Raw genomic sequence first — 20218 nt, 5'->3', positions numbered from 1 at the left:
GGTGACCTCCGACTTACCAATCCGACTAGTAGTTAAGTTACTCGAGTTGCGGGTGTTCGGTCGCGTGGGAGGTTGCCCGACAGGATGGAGGATAATGATTGCAGACTGCAGATTGCAGACACGGCCAGAGAGATGACAGGATTGGTTTTAAGCACGCCGGGCGCCAGAAAAGGGGTGGTGGTGATACGTAGGGAACTTGATCCGGAGGGGTTGCAGAAAAAGGAGGGGGAGAACCATGAAAAAGGCGGGGAGCAGCAAAGCAGGCTGCATGGATGAGCCGGAAAGCTTGCATTTATTTAATATCTCATGATGTTCGACCGGACTTACTTTGTTTAGGGGATCCATTCAGAAACAGAATCATGCTTTTCAAAAATAAAAAAATTAAAATAAAATAAGAAAGTATATTTTAAAAAGCTCATTTCGTTTCCTTCTCTTACCTACCTATCTACCACTCAGGCCACCCTCCGTACCTAGAGTCCCAAGTACACTCCTAGACTCTCACCTCCTTAATTAAGGGTTGCCCAGGACGGACGCAATGCTGGACGATGTCTCGATCGACGTCACGGACACTCGCTAGCCAAGTCCACTACTTCAATAGCTGATTGCCCGGGTCAATAGTCTCGTCCGATATTATCAAATGGAATCCATAGTCCGCCGTAGTCGATCGAACTAACACCGTCCCATCGGTTTCTAGAAGGTGAAACCGAAAAGGAGACGTGGACGATGGGCCCTAGAAGTAGATTCAGTCCCGGAATCCTTCAGCCCAGACGACCGGGAACGGTGGAAGCTTCGATCGGGTGTTTAAGGGGCTTCCAGAAGTTTTCTAGAACATTGCGATATCCGGAAAGGGAGAGCAGCAGACTGGTTTGCGTTGCGCCACCCATCGGAGCTGTGATGGCAGTGCCATCAGACCCTTGAACCGACCAACAACAAAGGGGGCGGGACCATTAGTCAATGACAGGCGACGCAAAAAGGGGAGACTGACCGACCAAGCATCATCCACTTCCTTCCAGACGATGTGCGACGACCTCGATGCGGGCGATTGCCCATTTGCCAGGCCGTACGCGTGTGGCAAACGAGACGGTGCTTGCGTCTTTCTTGGTTCGGATGATCTGCTTGCTGAGGTCATAGCCTGGTAGACTCTCCGTTCGTTGACGTTGGCTGGAGCCATCGTTTATGACAGGACGAGTACTCCGCCAGCCACTCCTGGGTGTCAAAGTTCCATCATCCCCACTAGCGGTCAAGGTAACGTTTCCTTTTGCAGTGTGGCAGGCCATGGGAGGAGCTACCAGGCGGGTTCGACTCCCATGGAATCATGAGGTTGCTGCTTCTGGCCATCCGAACTGACCATTGATCTATGCCTGATGGGGTTAGCTCGCTGGCCGTTATCGCTTTCTGGATCGCCGACCTCGACTATTCCTCTTGAAGACTAGCAAAGGCCCGTGCTTTTCCAGATCGGGCTAAGCGCCGGGTCGTAGTTGGCCCGGTCTGGTGTTGAGATCATCGCCAGCTGGAGACAGCTCTTTGTCGCCCAGAACCAGGTCGATTTGAGGCCCGAAAACTCGAAGGGAAGGGGTTGGGAGGAGACTCGGAACAATATAAGGTTGTCCGAGATTTCTCACTCAATGCATGTGCATGCTCTGTAATGTAGGTACTAGGTAGCGATCCAGGTCAGGCACCGTCGACGTGTCTGATCCAGTAGACGCCCTTCAAGGGCGCCCGCCCCTGGAACTTGGACGCTGGACAAATGGCCAGGGAGAATGCTATCTCTACGGGCAGGAATGCGGCCTGGCACGAGCCTCCATTCCGATGGGCCTTGCTCCCAACAAGGTTGTGACGAACGCCAACGCGATAAGATGCCAGCTGTCGCTCCTCTGAGTTGTACATCGGCTGGCGGCGTCGCTGGCAGCGTCTGGAAGTCTGGGACAGTGACTCAACTGTGGTGTATGTGTATTGGGCATCACTAGCTTCATCATTACCAAATTGTCGAGACAAGACAGAAACTTCTGCGTGTGAATGCTTGCTGCTCCGCTGGCCTGCCTCTGCTGTTCCTGTATGTGTGCAAGGCGGCTGCCTCTACTTACTTCCTGCCAAACCGTCCGACCGGTGACGGTCTGTGTGCAACCGCCACCCCGCTTCATCCTCCCCATCTTTCAGCAAGCTTTATCGCTGTCCCAGCCTCTTTATTTTTCTTGCTCCGAGCGTTCTAGCTCTCTTTTTCTCCGTTTTCCCTAGAATATCTGCTGTGGACAGGTCACTGCTCCCACCGCTTCTATTGATAGTCGGCAGGATCCAAACAATCCACCGTCAACATGGGGAGCTTCACGTTTCGATGGTAAGAGATATCCCCTTTTCAATGTCTGGACCCCCAATTGTAAGGGTTTGTCTGCTCCACTGGCCTCGAGTGGAAATTCTATTCTATCCGACACCTTCCGTACCAAGTGACGAGGGTGAATGGAACAAAGCCTAGCTCTCAGCTCAAGCCTTAACCTTTGAGTGATTTGATGGCTGACTGATGCGGCTTCTCGCATGAACAGGCCGTACAATGCGAACGAAGTGTTTGTCACCGGGACGTTTGATGACTGGGGGAAGACTGTTCAGCTGGACCGGATAGGCGATGGGTTCGAGAAGGAAGTTCCGCTACCAACTACTGATGAGAAGGTGCACTACAAGGTAAGACTGCTACTGGATACTCTGCACATGACATTACTCTATCTTGATTTGCTTGCACTTGTTCTTGTTCGATTTTCCACCTCGATTACGTCCTCGGAGGTGGACATCGTGAGGCGGGCTGCCGTGCTTATCATCGCATCCGCGATGACGCTACGGCCTGGCACTGACGTCATGTCGCCGCCAGTTGGGGCAGGCGTGCCTCCCCCCCTCCTCGATGACTGTCTCCTCCCAAACTATAAGACTCTCCTCTGAGCGTCATCATTGCATTGGTTCCACAAACTTACATTGTTTTTCTTTGGTTCACAGTTCGTCGTTGACGGCATCTGGACCACTGATAGCGGAGCCCCCGAGGAAGACGACGGCAGTAACAACATCAACAACGTTCTCTATCCTGACCAGATTAAGGAAGAATCAACAAGCCCTCTACTGAACGGCACTACAGCTATGGCCGGCGTCACGCCAGACTCGACTACTGTTGCATTGGCAGCCGGAGTCCCTAAAGAATCCAGCAGCAGATATGGTCAGAACGGATACTATCCCACCATCTCGTCGGCCGCTCCAGGGTCAACGACCGCAGGACTGGGCCAGGATGTGCCACTAGAGCAGAGGGCCAGTGTCCCGGGCTCCTATCCAGCTACCCCGGCCAGCGAGACCGAGAAATTCTCCGTCAACCCAATCCCGGCCTCCAGTGGCATCGGCAACCCGATCAAGCTTAACCCTGGGGAGAAGGTGCCCGATGCTAGCACGTTCGGCCAAAATACAATTCACTCGACTGCGCGGACCGACAAGGCTGGCTATGAACAGGGAGCCGGTGCCTTTCCAGGAAGCTCCAACTTCGATGAAAGCGCTTTTGCGGTTCCTCCGGTCTCAAAAAATATGATCCCAGAGTCCAGTCTCCCAATGGGTGAAGGCCAGGAAGCTACGAAACCTATCTACACGATTCAGTCGATCACACCCATGTCCACTACTGCTGGACTTGCTGCTGCTGTTCCTTTGGAGTCACAGAAGCAAACAGCGAGCGGACTACCAGCTACAGATGTTCCGGATGTGGTACGACAGTCGCTTTCCGAAGCCCATCGGGACCCTGAGGCAGCGACCAGCGAGGCGGCAGTCGAAGAGAAGAGGGAGATGGAAGACGAGCTTCGACAGAAGGTTCCAGTAGACAACTCTCCTGGCACGCCAGCGCCTGCAATCACTGCCGCTGCCCCACTGGGATCGCAGAAACAGGCAACCGGCGTGCCCGCTAGGGATGTCCCGGATGTGGTAAAGCAATCGATCTCTGAGGGCTATAGGGGCCCTGAGGCAGCCACTAGTGAGGCGGCAGTCGAAGAGAAGAGAGAGATGGAAGAGGAGCTTCAACAGAAGGTTCCAGTGGATAATTCCCCAGGCACACCCGCACCTGCTATCACTGCCTCTACTGCCACTGGACTTGGTGCCGGACTTGGTGCCGCTGGACTTGGCACTGCTGCTGGGGTAGGTGCCGCTGCTTCGCTGGAGTCGCAGAAACAGACAACCGACGGGTTGCCTGCTGAGGATGTTCCAGACGTGGTGAAACAGTCGATTTCTGAAGCCCATGAGGACCCTAAGGCAGCCACCAATGAAGCGGCCGTGGAAGAGAAGCGAGAGATGGAAGAGGAGCTTCAACAGAAGGTCCCGGTGGACAATCACGCCGGGGCGCCCGCGCCGGCTCTTACTGCTGCCACTACGGAGACGGCACCACGAGCTACTGGCGAAGCTGCGCCAGCGGGCACTGCTGGTACTGCTGGTACTGCCGGTACGGTTGGCACGGCTGTCACTACGGATACAGTACCCCGGGCTACTGGTGAAGAACCTGCGTCGGAACAGATATCCCCCCGGGCCACTTCCCCCACTGATGGACCAACGGTGACCACTGGGGTTGGAGCATCCAAGGTTCCTGAAGTGTCTGGGCCTGCATCTGATCGTGGAGATGCTTCGAATGATATTTCCACTACACCCGCTGCTGGAGCGACGGGCGCCAGCGCGACCAAGACTGTCGACTCTGGAGTGGAGAGTGGGCCTACTGCGGAAGAGCCAACTGCTCCCACTGCTGGAGCGACGGGTACCAGTGCGACGAAAACGGCCGACTCGGCGGAGACTGGTACAAGCGGAGAGGCAGCCTCGACTGGAGCCACCAATGGAGCTGCATCGAAGACCAACACGGCCGGCAGCAACGGCAAGGAGGAGAAAAAGAAGAAGAAGGGTCTTTTCTCGCGGATCAAGGACAAGTTGAAATCGGTTTAAGACACGCTGCTATGATAATGATTATGGTGTATAATGGGGGGAAGGATTAAGTGCTTACTCGACTGGATACCTGATTGCATGGCTCGTATTGTTGCTACGGCTGCTTGGTTTATTGCTGCTCCAGGAGCATCGATAGCTAGTATGATAATGTTAATGTTGATTATGATTGCATTGCTAGCTAAATGGGTATTGCGTTGCTGACGATGCCGTTTACTTTGACGGGGTAGCCGAGGACACTGTATGGTTAGTTGGAGATGGACGGATGGGATGGAAGGCATACTCTTTTCCAGTCTGGGTGAGACAGCAACCGCAGAAGATGGATGCAGGATAGCAGATGACCTGGTTTATTAGTATATGGTATGAACCAGATCAGATGGACATACAGCTGCCACGACCGTACACACAAACCCTATACAGTGCATGAGTATTGTTCCATGGAGTAGACAGGGACATACATACCTAGGGTCGGACCAACCACCTTACAGCGACACGGATTCTGATCCGTTCCGCATTGAAAGCAGATGGGGAAGATGGGGAGGAAGGGAATGTCGCACATTTTACTTTTAGACTAGGTAGTGTGTAAATGAAGATCAACTATGGAGGTAACTACAAATTATTTACACTGGGATAGACTGGTATTATTATTGCAGTTGTTGGTGACAGTTGGTGTTGCATGCTGCTTGTTACTTGGTGCATGGATGATTCATGATGACGACAGTGAGATTTCTTGGTTGTGATTGCCAAGGAGATGGAATAATTGCTACTGATTTATTCTGGAATGGATAGATAGACTGATCAGTAGTTTTATGATTGTTTTTGTTCTTGTTCTTGTTCTATGTAGTTATTATCATATGCTGTAATAATTGGGTGCACTGTACTTTACATGCTAACCGTACTCCGTACACACAGAGATAAAGACCGGGTAATCAATCAGTCACTAAACAATAGACTCAAGTAGTGTGACGAAATCCCAGTCCCACTAAGCAGTAAGCAGTAAGCAGGGTAACCCTGCACCTTTTGCATATCTAGGCCCTACATAGTCGGTATCACAGCTTCGCATGACACTATAAATAATAAATATGTCGTCCTTCATATCCTCAAGTCACACAAACATAACACACCTAGGTAAACAGAATAAATCTACCCAGTTCTATTCCCACCAATTACTAAATACCAAGAAAAATAACCGCCCGTCTGCTGCGCCTCCGCCGTACAAGTTCCATACTAACTCTTAGGCACCCGAATTCCCAGCCTTGGATGGGGAGGGGAGCGAGTCTCCGCCGATGCTTGGCAGTCAAAGCCACAGTTACTTTACTTATGAGTGGAATGATTCTGTTACAAAGTGGCTTTCTCCTATCATTCTTTTTTCTTTTTTTGCTGCTGTCTGAGATATGTGCTCGTGGCTGTCAATAATATAAATAAATACAATCCATTCTTCTTGATTCACAGTGACAATATCCAATTTGAACCTTGAATAATTCGGAAAGTGCCCACGGGAAAGAATACATAAAATCACCTCTCATCCCCGGATCCATCTCCACCACCATCCACAATCCACTTGGCATAACCAAACCAGTGTGACCAGTCCACACCAACCAATCTACAAAGACCAAAGGAAAAAAAAAAGAGCGGAACAACACCGGCTCAGCCCTACGCATGCCCTCCAATTCCAACTCCTTCCCCTTCCCCTTCCCCCTCGACTTCCGCCTCCTCCTCACCACCACAACCACCCTCTTCCTCATAATAACCACCTACTCTCTCCTCCCAATCCACTTCTCTTGTCTACCAACCTGTCTCCTTACATATCCTATCACCAGTATTCTTTTCCGGACAACAACCACCACCACCACCACCACAACCTCCAACTTACCCCCAATCACCACAACAACAAAGAAACCCAAAATGACAACAACGAGACTAACCCCCCTCTTCATCCTCCTCGCCATCCTCCTCATCCTCAGCATAATCGGCTACATAACCTACAGTATCGTCCGCGACGTGACGCGCAACACGCGCACCAAAATGGAAGCCAAAAACGTGGTGTTTTCCAGGGATGGGATGAAAGTCGGGGTGAAGGATTTGGAGGATGAGGAGTATAGGGATAGGTCTCAGAGGTATACCTTCCCTTTTTCCTTTCCCTTTTTATGTATTTGTGGTGTTGGGTTCCAAGAAGAAGGTCAGCTAATGTGTTATGCTTGTGTGTTGGTAGTGTCCTCGTCAGCATGTGGAATCATACCGCCTTCCCCGCGTATAAAAGTCGGATTTGGAATATGACGAAACCGACGAATTGGAGTGAGGAGGAACAGAAGAGTCGGTTTTGGGAGGTCGCGGGCGATGTTGCTGATGTGGCGGGGAATGTGTCGGCTGGGGTGTCGGGGAGGTTGGCGGGGTGGATGGGTGGGAGGGGGTGGGAGGAGGGGCTGGTACTGTGGAGGGAGAGGGGAAGAAGAATCAGTAAGTAGGGTGGGGTGGGTGATATATTCATTTGGGATGGATGGATGGATGGATGGATGGATGGAGTTATTGTATGATGCTATGCATTGCGTCTGTCTGTCTATTTGCTTTTGCTTATGCTCTGTATGCTTGCTTGTATGCTGATGAGACACGAATCAACGAAACAAAACAACTGTATGTTTGAACATCATCATCATAATATCGTTATCCAGCACTCGATCAGTCCAGATTCTCGTAATAGTCGTAATCCTGGTTCAGCTTGTAGAACGGATCCGGCTTCGGTTCCCAGCTGCTGCCATACCAAGTCGGCGTGGTCAACTTCTCCGGCGTGTCCTCTCGCTTCTCATTCGTAAACACATGCTCGAACGTCTTGGCCCACTGCACCCGGTTGTTCAATCCGTCCAGTTCCCACAGTTCCTGCAGAAAGTGCAGGATCGACGTGTGCGTGTATTCCGAGTTGTTGGCGTACATGGTGCCCTGGTCGTGGATCAGGTGGTTGGCCGGTACGTATGGCGAGATGATGAATGCGGGTACCCTGTTCAGTCCATTAGTTTTGTCATGACATCTCGAACGGGATAAGTACTCACCGAATACCAAGACGAGTAAAGTCGTAGGTCACGTTGTGGCCGTCCGATAGACCAGAGAAGGTGATGCCGTCCTCTGGCTGGGGAACATTGATAGGTGTAGGGACGTGGTCGGCGAAACCACCGTGCTCGTCAAAGTTGAGAATGATCAGACTGATTCATTAGCTTGCCGGTACCTGGATATGGGAGAAGGGGGAGGGGCTTACATGTTATCCCAGTACTTCGACTTGCGCACCGCATCGTACAGATGCTTGATTAGCTGCTCGCCCGAGGCCATGTTGCTGGTCGGGTGCATCGAGTCGATGGTGCAGCATTCCGGGTTGTAGTATGAGAACTGAGGGAGTGTGCCTTCTTCAAGATCACGGTAGAATTGGTCGGAGTGGACTAGACGGTCCATGGCGTTGTCTTGCACCCACTGTTTCTTTCATTAGTCTGGAACGGCAAGATGCAAGGGTTTGGACCTACCTTGTACATGTAGGCATCGACAATGTCCGTCTCATAGTACTGTATCCTTTAGTATCACTTGAATCATCCGCCCCATGCTAGTGAATGCTTACGTTCTTCCAGGTGATGTTCTTGTTGCTGAGTGACTCAAAGATCGACGTGGCACAGGTCGTACCGGTGTAGTTCGCATACCATCCGGCAGATTGGTAGGTGTTGTCCACGAAACCGCAGGTCGAGCCCGAGGTAGCAAATTGGCGGTTGGTGTTGGTAGGACCAGGATGTTCCGCAAACTATTCCGTTAGTCATGTTCGTCAACCCAGCATGCGACTTACGTAGCTATCCCAGAACGCAAAGTTCTTCGCAACCTCAATCAGAGTCGCCGTCTTCTTCTCGTCATACGCCTTGATCACAAAGCTGGCCTCGCCCGGGCTGGCCTCGTACTTTTCCGACTGGCGCTCGATGAAGCCTCCCATGTTGGGAACATCGGTCTTGTTGGGATACCACGTGCGAAAGATCTCGTAGGTGGTGCCGGCGAAGTTGTGATCCGGATCGGTCAAGGGCACCTCGGTCTCAAACGGCCCAGCGCACACGTTGAGAGGCTCATCCCAGACCGTCCAATTGGGGTTGGTGTATTCGTTGCAGTAGCTGATGTTGCGCAGGTTGTCAATGTCGGGGTGAAAGTCCCAGTAGCCCGCAATGTTGTCGAACGAATGGTTCTCCATCATCAGGTAGACGACATGTTTGATCTGCTCACGTCAATTCCGCAATGAACACAGGAGGCTGGGCACCTACGTTGGAGCGAATCTGTCCCCAGGTTTCACTGTTGCGTCTCTGAGGAAGAGCCGAGGCCACAGTGGCCAGAGCCGAGATGGTAGCCACGTTCAGCTTCATGTTGCAACCGTTCGCAACCACTTTTCTTTGAGATCTCTGAGCATCAACCTCAGGCCGGGCCGACCTGGGCGATATTTATCTCTCCTCGCATGACTCGAACTGATTCGGACCTGGTCGGATGCACAATGGCGCCTTGGAGCATGCGAGGATCCACACGGCAGCCGGCTTGCATCACAGGCACTCTAGAAGCAAAAGAAACGGTTGCGATTATCGGTGAAAGCGAGCCATGGTCCAATGGCACGCGAGACGGCCCATCCGACCCATCCCACGTGGTGGGGAGGACAGGCTGCTCGCGTGAGGCATTGTCACGATCAAGGCAAAAATGAGGAGGCCAGCTTCCGGATGTACTCCGCAATGAGGGGAGAGTGAGGGGCTTTCGCCAGATGAACGCGACACGACCTGACTAGCACGGAGGAATCCGACGGTGGATGTGCATCAGCTGCTGAATTGATTGGCCTTGAAGCAGAGAAACGGAGAGGGCTGGCTGTCTAGCCGGATGAAGCAGGTAGATACGTTCCCCGCTTGCTGCAGAGGCCGCAGTGAGAGGTCAGATAGGCAGCCGGAGTGACACGGCGTCCTCCGAAGCCAACGATAGCAGACGCATCCGGTGCAGCGTGCCTCAATCGTGCATTTCGATTGCAGTTCATTTGCAGCCAGTTGCAGCCATTTGCAGGGATGATATCGCCAGCCCAGACCGCCGATTAGGAAATGGCGGGTGCTGATAGGCCGGGCAGATGCACTAAGCCCAGACAGGGCAGGCCGCCTTCCTTAAATGGCCTAAGCTTCAGGGACTCCGCAGACGGTGGGGCCCGGGCTTGCATTGTCCCGCGGGCCCCAGCCAATCAGGAGGCCACGTGCGGCCATGGCAACCCCGCGACTGCAGATGACTGCGAGCGCTTCAGGCACGTTGCCGCTCATCTCCTCTCGATAGGCCCTCGGCTGGAGCGCATGGCAGCTGATAAGCTGGCCTTGTCGGGCACGAGATGTATGGCTGGAGGGAATCTCCCCTCACTCTCTCCTCATGGCCGTCGGAGAGCGCATATGTATTCCCACTGGACCCGTAGACCGACTTATCGGCCCTGAGATCATCCTGATGCTGTTGTGATTTGTTCGTCGGACTCCATAGGTCAATTGCTGCCGGCCCAGCGGTTCTCATTTCTACTTCTGTTGCCCGGCTTTTCTTTCTGGTCACCAAACGTTCCTTCGAAAGTGCGCGGTTTGTTCATCGTGCTTATTTTTTAGTCTTTGGTCGCCACTGCTTTCTTCCACCCAGCAGACCTTTGCCTCCCTCCCATCTGAACTAGGTTGAAACACTTCAACACCTGTCAAATTGTCAACATGTCGATCTCCTCTCTTCGAGGCCTTCTTTCGAATTACTCTCCCGTGTCCGAGGAATTCACTCAGCCCGACCTCGAGAAGGAATACCATCTTTCCCTTCGAAATCCCGATGATGGCGAGTCCTCTGACGGCTCGACTCAATCCGTCTGCCGGGAACGAGCGGAGAAGAAGGAATCCAAATTGGTCGATGGACGCATTGTGTCGGACGCTATCATCGGGCTTTCCGATGGCATGACCGTGCCGTTTGCCCTGACGGCTGGCTTATCAGCTCTGGGGGACACCAAAGTGGTGGTGTTTGGCGGAATGGCCGAACTAATAGCGGGGGCCATCTCGATGGGGCTGGGCGGTTATCTCGGTGCAAAAAGCGAGGAGTGAGTCTCTCTACTGCCCTGAGAAAAATTAAAACTAACCCCTCATTAAGGGAATCCTACCGTGCAACTTTGAAAGAAACCAAACAAGAGATCCTCAGCGATCCGGCTTCGGTGACCGAGACCATTTCCGATGTCTTCGCGCCATATGAGCTGCCCTCTGAGCTCGTGGGAGAGCTCACGCGACACCTTTCCTCCTCCCCTAACCTGCCCGCCTTTCTCATGAACTTCCATCACACCGTCCAAGAACCATCGGGATCGCGTGCCTTTGTCTGCGCCTTGACAATTGCACTGGGATACTTCATTGGTGGTTTCGTGCCCCTGCTGCCATACTTTTTCGTCGGTCCTCACGATGCATTCTCTGCTTTGCGCTGGTCGATTGCCACGATGGCGGTTGCCCTGTTCCTGTTCGGCTATGGCAAGACCTGCTTTGTGAGCGGATGGAAGGGTCGTCGTAACATTCGACGAGGTATCATCGGAGGTTTGCAGATGATTCTCGTGGGGGGCATTGCAGCTGGTTCTGCGATGGGATTGGTCAAGGGGTTCCAGATGCTGGCTGACTCTCATGGTCACGAGCATTAGTTTATATTTGGTTGGTCATGCATGGAGTTGTGGCGGGGACTAAAAAGGTGTTGTATCGGAGTTGTAGGTCTGAAATTGGGACATGTTAATAGACCTTGATTCAGTTAAATTTTTCACTTACTTATACATGCTATGATACATTATTCAGTGTTCATCTTGTGGCATGCTCGAGGGATGATGTCTCCAAGCATGTTGACATGAAGGACCGACTATGGCCTAGCTGGATCTTGAATAGTGGTCAAGGCGCGTGACTACTTGAATATGTAGTCATGGAAGGTTCCTGCATTTGAAAGGATTACATTGAACCAGACAATCTAGTTATCGTATCAAGAATGCAGATCTGCTTTCTTCTAATCTATATCTATGGAGTATATCAAGCCACTCAGTCGATTCGTCTCTAACCCCAATCACATGTCATGTCATGTCCCTGATCTCTCAACACCCTCCATAGTGCCCTCATAAATCATCCTACAAAATAAGGCAATAACCTCACCCATCTCTCTAAGGGCATCATCGCCAACACACACACATAGCAAGTGATTGAGAAAGATGCAATCTAGTCAACCACAAGCATACAATCTACCATCTATCATTCACCACATCCCAGTAGCATAGCTCATCCTATAAATAAACCAACCCCAACCACCTCATTCTACAGCAAAGCAAATTGAATTCTGTCACAATCTATACATACTATATACACCCTCAATACTCAATACACACATACATACAAGGAACATGCCATGCAACATCAGCCATACACTGTACTCTACTCCACCCAGTGCCTATAATATCTATGGGTATGGATATGGATATGAAAAATCTATACTCCATAAATAAACTAAAGTAAAATCCTTCATACCACACCGACATAGCCCCAAATAACCGTTTAGGCAGATCCATTACCGTGCCACTTGGTGGCTGTGCCAACCCCAGATCGACAACCGTTCGTGCATACCCAGTATCTAAAACCAGTAATTAGTATACATTCCAGTGAAGGTGAAACACATACCATTATTCTGTACCAGTCTGGCTTTTAGGGATTCGTTGCAGGTTGTTGGTAAGCATTCCAGTCAATGGTAGGGCTAGGGGTGGGTTAGTACATAGTAGGTAGTAATTAATTCGAGCGTGTTTTGTGAGGGGGCTGTGCTGTGGTCTATACTTGTTTTTAATATGTAGTATGCGAGCCGCGTTGTGAATCTGGTGGGGGTGGGAGTGCAGGGCTGGGCTGGATTGGATGTGAAGATTGTTGATTGGGGATGCCTTGTAGGTACTGCTAGCTAGGTAAGTAGGTAGTAGTTGTGAGTGCCTTGAGTTGAATCTAACTTTTGGTTATGTGGGTGGATACTAGTGTAGTATGTACTCTGTAAGTAGTTTGCTTGTGTTGTCGGGTATAGCGGTTGTAGCTCACATGTATCCAAATAGTATAATTCTGCTATCTGGATGGTGTTATTGAGTTCATCACTATCGCAGATTATTCCATCCGCACTAATCCTAGAGGCGATCGAGGCGATCAAGACGATCCCGAGCTCCGAGTTAAAAGAAAGGCAGACAGGGCGTGTGGTATGCTCATGGCATGCGGCATGACCTCATGCCCTGACCATCGTGCAGATGATCATGGGAGCTGATTCGTGCCTTGATGGCACGAGGGCCAGAGCATCAGGTGATGGGATGGGGCCCTGCCGCCCTGCAGCCACGGCGGTCAACACATCATCATGAATACTATCATAGATTGTATGATTTTGTATCATGGTATGTAAAAATGTAAGTAAGCATCTACCTGATGTCAGTTGCAGTTGAAAGAACCAGTTTGAACAAATGTGGCTGATGGGCTGGAACTCCGCCCACGGTTGTCTCGGCTTCCATGATGTCCTATGATGTATACGACGTGGTAACCCCATGTTCATGATGCAACTGAAGCGGGGACCCGGCTGCCTCGGGGGGTTTTTCTTTTCTTGCCTTTGTGTCAGTACGAAGTGGCTCTCCTATCGACCATGTATCTATCTATCTATTTATCTACTATAACTCTGTAGTAGACAGTCATCCTGATGATGATCTGGTCCAAGCCACGGCTCGGCGGTGATGGTCGCGTTGTTCTGGCCCAAGCTCAGCTCCTGCCGATCCACTCACGGCCAGGCAACCGTAAACTCCATCATCCCGGAGCAAGACGAATACGAGCGAGCGGGCTTCGAGAATCCCTGGATTAGGGGTTCGCATCAAATACTGATCTTAGTAACTTAGATGAGTCTGACAACTCACTACGGAGTACAGCTTCCAGTATGCCATGCCAAGCGGTAATAGCTTGCTGCCTATGAGGCTGGGATTCACCGCGACATTCCTTCGTCGTCCTTTAATCTTAACCCCATCAATCCAGCACGACTCTATCAGCCACTATTGAAAGCACTGCCCGATTGATTCGTAAGAAAAAGCTGTGCCACGCTGAGTTTTGGGACCCGTGTCTCTCGTAACCAGCTCCAGATTATAAACTAGTACACTAGTAACTAGTGATAGTTATCGTCTGATGCTGATTCAGCGGGCTTAATGAGGCTATCTATCACGATTAATTTGGGGCCAAAGCTGTGATGACGCCGCTTTCTGAAACCATAATTTATCGATTCGGTCCCAACATTACGCTACCTACCTACCTATGTAGGTAGTACTGACAGAGACACAACACCAGATGAAACTGGTCAGCTGCCATGCATTACTCGGATGCATTCTGATCACTTTGTCCGGCGCGGGTTGCCGTGATCTTCCCACCATCCAGAGGTATCTGTGTATGGCCCGGGCCCTCCCTCGGTATGGTACGGAGGGTAACCATACCGGACCGTAATATTGGCCGGCGCTTCCACGTCTCTCGTGTGCCCAATACCATCCATCATTCTCGACTAGACTGCTACTTAGACTCCTATAGACCTGCACATCACTGCCTATCCTTGACCCTAACTGTCACCTCCTAAAAAGAACAAGGGATAGCCGACGGAGGATTGCTTATACATCCGTGTCCCTTGAGCTAGCAGATGAGGGGCATGCGTGGTCCCTGTCCCCCTCTCCCTCAGCTTAATGAGTCGAGATGTCTCGAGCGTTGGTCGGGCATATGACAGGCGCAGGCCCGTTTCGTGTTAAAGACGAAGGCTGGTTGGGACACTAACCTTGTTAGACTTTGACTCGACGGCCGCCAGTGGTCAATCCCAACCAAGTAGCTGTTGGCTGATCGCTGTATAGCAAATATCAGTCCGTCTGGGCACGCGGCTATTGTCCGAGCTGCTTGCCAAAGGTGGTACGGTGCAGATATTTAGTTACTACCTACACAGTCCTTCAAATATTCGAGTCCAAACTAGGCACGGGATCCGGAAGTTAGATTTCCGATTCAGATCCGGGGTGTCTTCAGTCTTCAACCCCGATGGTGGTTTAAATGCTTCACGGCTATTCCGGCAATGTACAAGCCTTGCAAGCTTCGCATCACGTCCTATCGATGCCGGGCCCGATCGTGCCTAGCTTCCGCAAGGCGAGAGGAGAAGGAGGAGGTTTGATAATGCGCAGGAGGAAATTGTGACCAACCACACTATTCAGGGACAGCGGGGCTTGGCTGCAGGGAAATCGGCGATTTCTTTGGCCGGCCGATGCTGACTGAGACCGTTGTGGGTTAAGCGAAATTGGTTCTGGAGATCCACCGCTTCCAATTGGCTGCGGAGGCTGACTGGAGGGGCCAAGACGGCCAATCATCAGGGGCAGTCCACAACCCAATGAATTGCTTGGACGGACTGAATTGGGCGCATCTTTGGAGATTTGATTTGTTTTTCCTGCTTATGCCGTTTTCCTACAATGTAGGTAGGTAGTTTCCCTTGACTGCGTGTCAGCAGCAAGCATGTCTCATAGGTCACTTCGGAAAGAGAGGGGTTCTGCTGCTCGGGGTCTGCCAACTTCCGTAGTCTATATCTCTCCGCAGTGGTATTCCCGGCTCATCCGTCGACCAAGTCGCCAGCGTTTACATAACATTGATATGCCTTACTGGGCAGATATCTGGGCAGATGTCTGGGCGGCTGCTTTCTAGCCTCAACGCACCCGCAGTTCGGTTGTTGCGGACTCCGTTGCCCGACCATGAAGAAAATTTCTGCAAATTGATGGCAGGACCTTGGTTCCCTCAGGCACCTCGGATCAAGCGTGTCCAGCGCACCGAGGCACTGCCGATGCCAGCTAGCCCCAAAGAGGCTTAGCGGTCTTACCCGGACGACCCTGATTCGGGATGGCAGTGACGACATGATACGGGGCCAAACGGGTAATACGAGTACGGGGATCCAGTCAGGCCCCGTAAGCCGTACCCGCCGCCGTCCGTCGCCCCGTCGCTCTCGGGCTGATCCAAGCACCTGCAAAATCCTCATATTCCATTGTTTCCTTCACCTCTTCTTCTCTTCTTCTTTTTTTCTTTCCTCCAGTTCCTCCGCCTCAACCTCAACCTCAACCTCAACCTCAACCTCCTCCTTCCTCCATCCCCCCGGCCCTCCGGCTCCGTGGCCATCTGCGCCCCCTCGCGACCTCTCCTCGTTCTTGGTTTCCTCTCGCGCCCTTACTGTCCTGTCCGCCTTGCGTCAGAGAGACCCTTGCAACGTGACCCCCCCGAATATCCTCGTTTGGCCGCTGGAGACCGGAGCCTGCGCTTCCACTTCATTACTGGATCCCCAATCTGGTATTTCTCCGCCTTGCAACACACCTGCCGGCTTGAGCCAGCCAGCGATCGAAACGTTTTGTTCCAGACGCCGCCCCTTTCACGGCCTGTCACGTTGACGCCCAGAATCCCCCTTTCCGCCGACTCCGCCTGGCGTTTTCTTTGACTTCCTCGACCCCATTCTGGCGACAATTCTTCCCTTTTTCAACTTCGCCGGTGTTGCTGGGACTCTTCCTGAACACACGATTCTACGGAGTCTCCTGCGAGACTAGCCGCCGAGATGAATACCTCCCTTCCCTCATGGAAGGATCGCACGCAAAACCAGTTCGGCAAGCTCCAAATTCAGGTACCATGGCGGTCGATTCAGCTTCTGGTTCCGCATCGCATGCGACGGAAGATTCGCTCCAAGCTGCGCAGCAGGCTTTCTCCGACGTCCTCGATATCGTCTCTGCAGACTTCATTTTCGCCCATGGATACGCTCCGATCGCTTCAGAGCCATCGTTGGACGCTCTATGACTTCCAATACCTGCTTCTGTTGATTATCGGGATCTTTTCCCTCAGCGTGATGGGATCTCCCGGACCTCTGGCGAAGACGGCCATGTTCACGATGCTCCTCCTTTCTCTTCTACTCCCGATCACCCGCCAATTCTTCTTGCCGTTTCTTCCGATTGCGGGATGGCTTATCTTCTTCTATGCTTGCCAGTAAGTGAACCACGCCTTGACCCGGAACCCCCGGATTGCACGTCACTCACACTCTTGGAATTAGATTCGTCCCCAGCGATTGGCGCCCCGCCATCTGGGTCCGCGTGCTTCCGGCCCTGGAAAACATCCTCTACGGAGCCAATATCAGCAACATTCTGTCTGCTCATCAGAACGTTGTCTTGGACGTGCTGGCGTGGCTGCCCTACGGCATCTGCCACTACGGCGCGCCATTTGTCTGCTCCGGCATCATGTTCATCTTCGGTCCTCCCGGCACGGTTCCTCTCTTCGCACGGACTTTCGGTTACATCAGCATGACTGCCGTCACCATCCAGCTGTTTTTCCCCTGCTCCCCTCCGTGGTACGAGAACCTGTACGGCCTGGCACCGGCCGACTACTCCATGCCGGGTAACCCTGCGGGCCTCGCTCGCATTGACAAGCTCTTTGGCATCGATCTGTACACCTCGGGCTTCCGGCAGTCACCCGTCGTGTTCGGGGCCTTCCCTTCTCTTCACGCCGCGGATTCGACGCTGGCCGCTTTGTTCATGAGCCACGTCTTCCCCCGGTTGAAGCCTTTGTTCGTCACCTACACCCTTTGGATGTGGTGGGCAACCATGTACCTGTCGCACCACTATGCAGTGGATTTGGTCGGTGGTGGTCTCTTGGCGACCGTCGCCTTCTACTTCGCCAAGACCCGATTCCTCCCCCGCGTGCAGAGCGACAAGACGTTCCGCTGGGACTACGACTATGTGGAGATTGGCGATTCCTCGCGTGAATATGGCTACGACTTGGCCTACGATGGCGACTTCAACCTCGACAGCGATGAGTGGACGGTTGGATCATCCTCCTCCGTCTCTTCCGGCTCCTTGAGCCCGGTTGACGACCACTACACCTGGGAGGGCGAGTCCCTGGCTTCGCCCATCGTCGATGTCGAGTCCGGCAGACATATGATCAGTTCCTGAACCGCCCACCTTGCACCGACTTCACTGCATATACAGCATCCACTTCTTGCATCTATTTACGAACGGCGTTAGCACATTTGACGACATGCTGGGTTTATTGCATTGAGCAGATTTCGACACATATATCTTTAATACTGCTTTTCTTCGCAGACCAGGTCGGATGGTTTCGATCTCCGTTTTGGATTGGTCACCCTGGATACTGCTTGTTTTACCTCTCCTCTTGACCTACTGTACATCATACCGCACTTATCCGGGCTGCGTTGCCGCACGATCCTCAGCCCGACCCCGAAGCTCCGTCGATAATATTAATACCGGGCTCAGTCCTGCGACGACTGCAGCCCGCTGAGACGTTCGCTTGATGAATTTCGCCTGCTGACCCAGGACGACCACACTCGTTTACTCCTACTTTAGTCTTTCGCTATTCTCCGCTGGTCGAGCCTTTATCTTCATTTCCTTTGCTCGGCCAGGTACATATTTTTATTCGTGTCGATCGCTCACACAACTGGCGCCTGGGATTGGGACCCAATGAAAAGTGAATTGAGGCGCCCGACTTGTTGCACTCACTCGCTGTGTTTCAAGGATTCAATGCTTTTAATGACCATTGCATTGGCATATAGACAGAGGGTTATGATGAACCTTTGTATCGGTCTCACCGGAGACCTGGAATGCTCAGTGGAGGTGTTTTGGGTTGAGAGCATACTCCATGAGGGGACGCGGGATTATGGATGTTGACGGAGGCATCTTCCCGACCACGTACCTGGATTTGTTGATTCGTTTGCTATGGGGAGGAGAACCCGACCCTCTCGGGATACTCTGGACCTGTTATACCTTTGTCCCTAGGTTGGTTCCTCTTGAGGACCATTCTCCACCACCGCTCCTATGATTCTACCACTGGATGTCGTGCTGTGTGACGGGAGGGTGTTGGATGATTATCCATTAGCAACCTATTCTTAATTATAATCAGGTAGCGTTATGATTCATGAATGTCTTGTATATCATATTAGTTCTGTGTCTATATTAGATTAATTGATGCCGACAGTTATAATCAGTATAATCCCTCTAGCTAGATATAGATTGTAGTGTATACTGAATGCTGCAAGCCATTTCTTCTGAGGCATAAACTACTACTACACACTGCTTACTGGGTTTATTGATTATATACCGACTACTCCAGCCAGTAATATAACCCCAGAGTATACTATATAAACGACAAAGCTTTAGTACGAACCATCCCCATCAAATCAACTACTAGCATCCACGACGACCACCATCATGATGGTCGCGGTATCTAATCCATACACAACTAACTACTAGCTACTAGATATAGAATTACCACTTTAGATCAATCCTACTGCATACATCATATACTCAAATCATCATATCATATCCTCCCTCCCCTCAACGACTCCTAATAAAGTAATAAAGTACCTGTGCATCAATTGCATATAGATATGAAATATAGAATACTCTATATAACCAATGAATGAATGCCAAACAACACCCACCACTCTTGTAAGAAAAGGCAAATAAGAGTCTTCAAAAGAAGTAGTACTTTCCTGTTTGGAAAGAAGTAAATAACGGTGTTAGTATGCGAGATAAAGTAACTAGTAAGTGATCTATCATCTAATGTGACATGTGACATGGGGTGGTTGAGAGTGTGTATTTATTTATTTATTTGGAGGAGGAGTAGTGGGATCGATTAAAATGTTTGCTTTGATTTCTTGATTGAGTGATAGTAGCGTTAGGTAGGTAGGTAATTCAAAAAGGAAAAAATGTAATTGAAATTTGGAATTGTGGATTCAGATTACTTTACTTACTTTACTTTACTTTACTAACTAGATTGAAGACAAGGGACTTAGTTTTCTATGTCAAGGTTTGTTTGGATTGAAACCCCACCGGGGTGGGGGTTCCAAATGTCATTATTATAATTAGATATTGGGTGTTGTTGACCTTTTGTAGTATGGGGTTGTTTGTAGTTATGGTCTGTGGTCTGGTTGCGAGAGGGGATGTGTCAGTTGTTGCCCATTTCACTTTTGATAATATGAGTTGGATGGTTTCATGTATGTGATGAGATGGTGGTGTTCTTTGCTGATGTTTGGGATTTTTCTTGGTCTTGAGTTAAATGGGGTTTGTGTGTAGTCTGAGTGTATACTATAAACTATAGCGAAATGAATTTGAAATAGCGACATGGATGATACTCACTGCCTGGATATAGTTGTATAGAGGATGGGGTTGGGTCTTGTTGACGGGAAAAGATGAAGGAAATTGTCATGGATACTCTCAGGGTCGTTCGGG

At 51.1% G+C, this 20218-nt stretch overlaps 7 protein-coding genes across 7 annotated transcripts; 5 read left to right on the top strand and 2 right to left on the bottom strand.

Moving 5' to 3' along the window:
• The first annotated feature begins 2083 nt into the window (after positions 1–2083).
• BO94DRAFT_534856 (carbohydrate-binding module family 48 protein) lies at positions 2084–5382 on the top strand. Its single transcript, XM_025611635.1, has 3 exons — positions 2084–2335; positions 2538–2673; positions 2980–5382. The coding sequence occupies exons 1-3, from the start codon at positions 2313–2315 to the stop codon at positions 4933–4935; spliced, it is 2115 nt and encodes a 704-aa protein (XP_025467647.1). The 5' UTR covers positions 2084–2312; the 3' UTR covers positions 4936–5382.
• On the bottom strand, positions 5114–5491 carry BO94DRAFT_465439 (uncharacterized protein; the record flags this gene model as incomplete). Its single annotated transcript, XM_025608115.1, has 4 exons — positions 5114–5171; positions 5216–5274; positions 5319–5344; positions 5395–5491. 4 exons carry the CDS (start codon positions 5489–5491, stop codon positions 5114–5116), a joined length of 240 nt encoding a protein of 79 aa, XP_025467646.1.
• A 1346-nt stretch (positions 5492–6837) lies between these two features.
• On the top strand, positions 6838–7397 carry BO94DRAFT_465451 (uncharacterized protein; the record flags this gene model as incomplete). Its single annotated transcript, XM_025608116.1, has 2 exons — positions 6838–7049; positions 7145–7397. The coding sequence occupies 2 exons, from the start codon at positions 6838–6840 to the stop codon at positions 7395–7397; spliced, it is 465 nt and encodes a 154-aa protein (XP_025467645.1).
• Positions 7398–7608: 211 nt separating this feature from the next.
• On the bottom strand, positions 7609–9308 carry BO94DRAFT_556340 (phospholipase, PLC-D; the record flags this gene model as incomplete). Its single annotated transcript, XM_025613859.1, has 7 exons — positions 7609–7924; positions 7977–8126; positions 8180–8388; positions 8439–8477; positions 8531–8707; positions 8750–9163; positions 9210–9308. 7 exons carry the CDS (start codon positions 9306–9308, stop codon positions 7609–7611), a joined length of 1404 nt encoding a protein of 467 aa, XP_025467644.1.
• Positions 9309–10315: 1007 nt separating this feature from the next.
• On the top strand, positions 10316–11785 carry BO94DRAFT_624015 (VIT1/CCC1 transporter family protein). Its single transcript, XM_025617188.1, has 2 exons — positions 10316–11017; positions 11068–11785. Exons 1-2 carry the CDS (start codon positions 10647–10649, stop codon positions 11594–11596), a joined length of 900 nt encoding a protein of 299 aa, XP_025467643.1. The 5' UTR covers positions 10316–10646; the 3' UTR covers positions 11597–11785.
• A 3804-nt stretch (positions 11786–15589) lies between these two features.
• BO94DRAFT_56785 (uncharacterized protein) lies at positions 15590–16462 on the top strand. The gene has a single exon (XM_025614654.1). It carries the CDS (start codon positions 15857–15859, stop codon positions 16379–16381), a length of 525 nt encoding a protein of 174 aa, XP_025467642.1. The 5' UTR covers positions 15590–15856; the 3' UTR covers positions 16382–16462.
• On the top strand, positions 16463–18186 carry BO94DRAFT_56786 (phosphatase PAP2 family protein). Its single transcript, XM_025614655.1, has 2 exons — positions 16463–16964; positions 17029–18186. The coding sequence occupies exons 1-2, from the start codon at positions 16543–16545 to the stop codon at positions 17921–17923; spliced, it is 1317 nt and encodes a 438-aa protein (XP_025467641.1). The 5' UTR covers positions 16463–16542; the 3' UTR covers positions 17924–18186.
• Positions 18187–20218: the final 2032 nt, after the last annotated feature.

Source organism: Aspergillus sclerotioniger, assembly GCF_003184525.1.
Source record: "Aspergillus sclerotioniger CBS 115572 chromosome Unknown BO94scaffold_13, whole genome shotgun sequence".
NCBI classification, from domain to species: Eukaryota; Fungi; Ascomycota; class Eurotiomycetes; order Eurotiales; family Aspergillaceae; genus Aspergillus; species Aspergillus sclerotioniger.
The sequence above is the reverse complement of the archived record's forward strand: the minus strand, read 5'-3'. Positions and strand labels throughout refer to the sequence as shown.

Coding starts and splice junctions, on each gene's coding strand:
- BO94DRAFT_624015 (XM_025617188.1), top strand. CDS start 10,647: ATGTCGATCTCCTCTCTTCGAGGCCTTCTTTCGAATTACTCTCCCGTG. Junction 11,018..11,067: donor CTCGGTGCAAAAAGCGAGGA/GTGAGTCTCTCT, acceptor CCCCTCATTAAG/GGAATCCTACCGTGCAACTT.
- BO94DRAFT_56786 (XM_025614655.1), top strand. CDS start 16,543: ATGAATACCTCCCTTCCCTCATGGAAGGATCGCACGCAAAACCAGTTC. Junction 16,965..17,028: donor ATCTTCTTCTATGCTTGCCA/GTAAGTGAACCA, acceptor TCTTGGAATTAG/ATTCGTCCCCAGCGATTGGC.
- BO94DRAFT_56785 (XM_025614654.1), top strand. CDS start 15,857: ATGATACGGGGCCAAACGGGTAATACGAGTACGGGGATCCAGTCAGGC.
- BO94DRAFT_534856 (XM_025611635.1), top strand. CDS start 2,313: ATGGGGAGCTTCACGTTTCGATG. Junction 2,336..2,537: donor GGGAGCTTCACGTTTCGATG/GTAAGAGATATC, acceptor TCGCATGAACAG/GCCGTACAATGCGAACGAAG. Junction 2,674..2,979: donor ATGAGAAGGTGCACTACAAG/GTAAGACTGCTA, acceptor TTTGGTTCACAG/TTCGTCGTTGACGGCATCTG.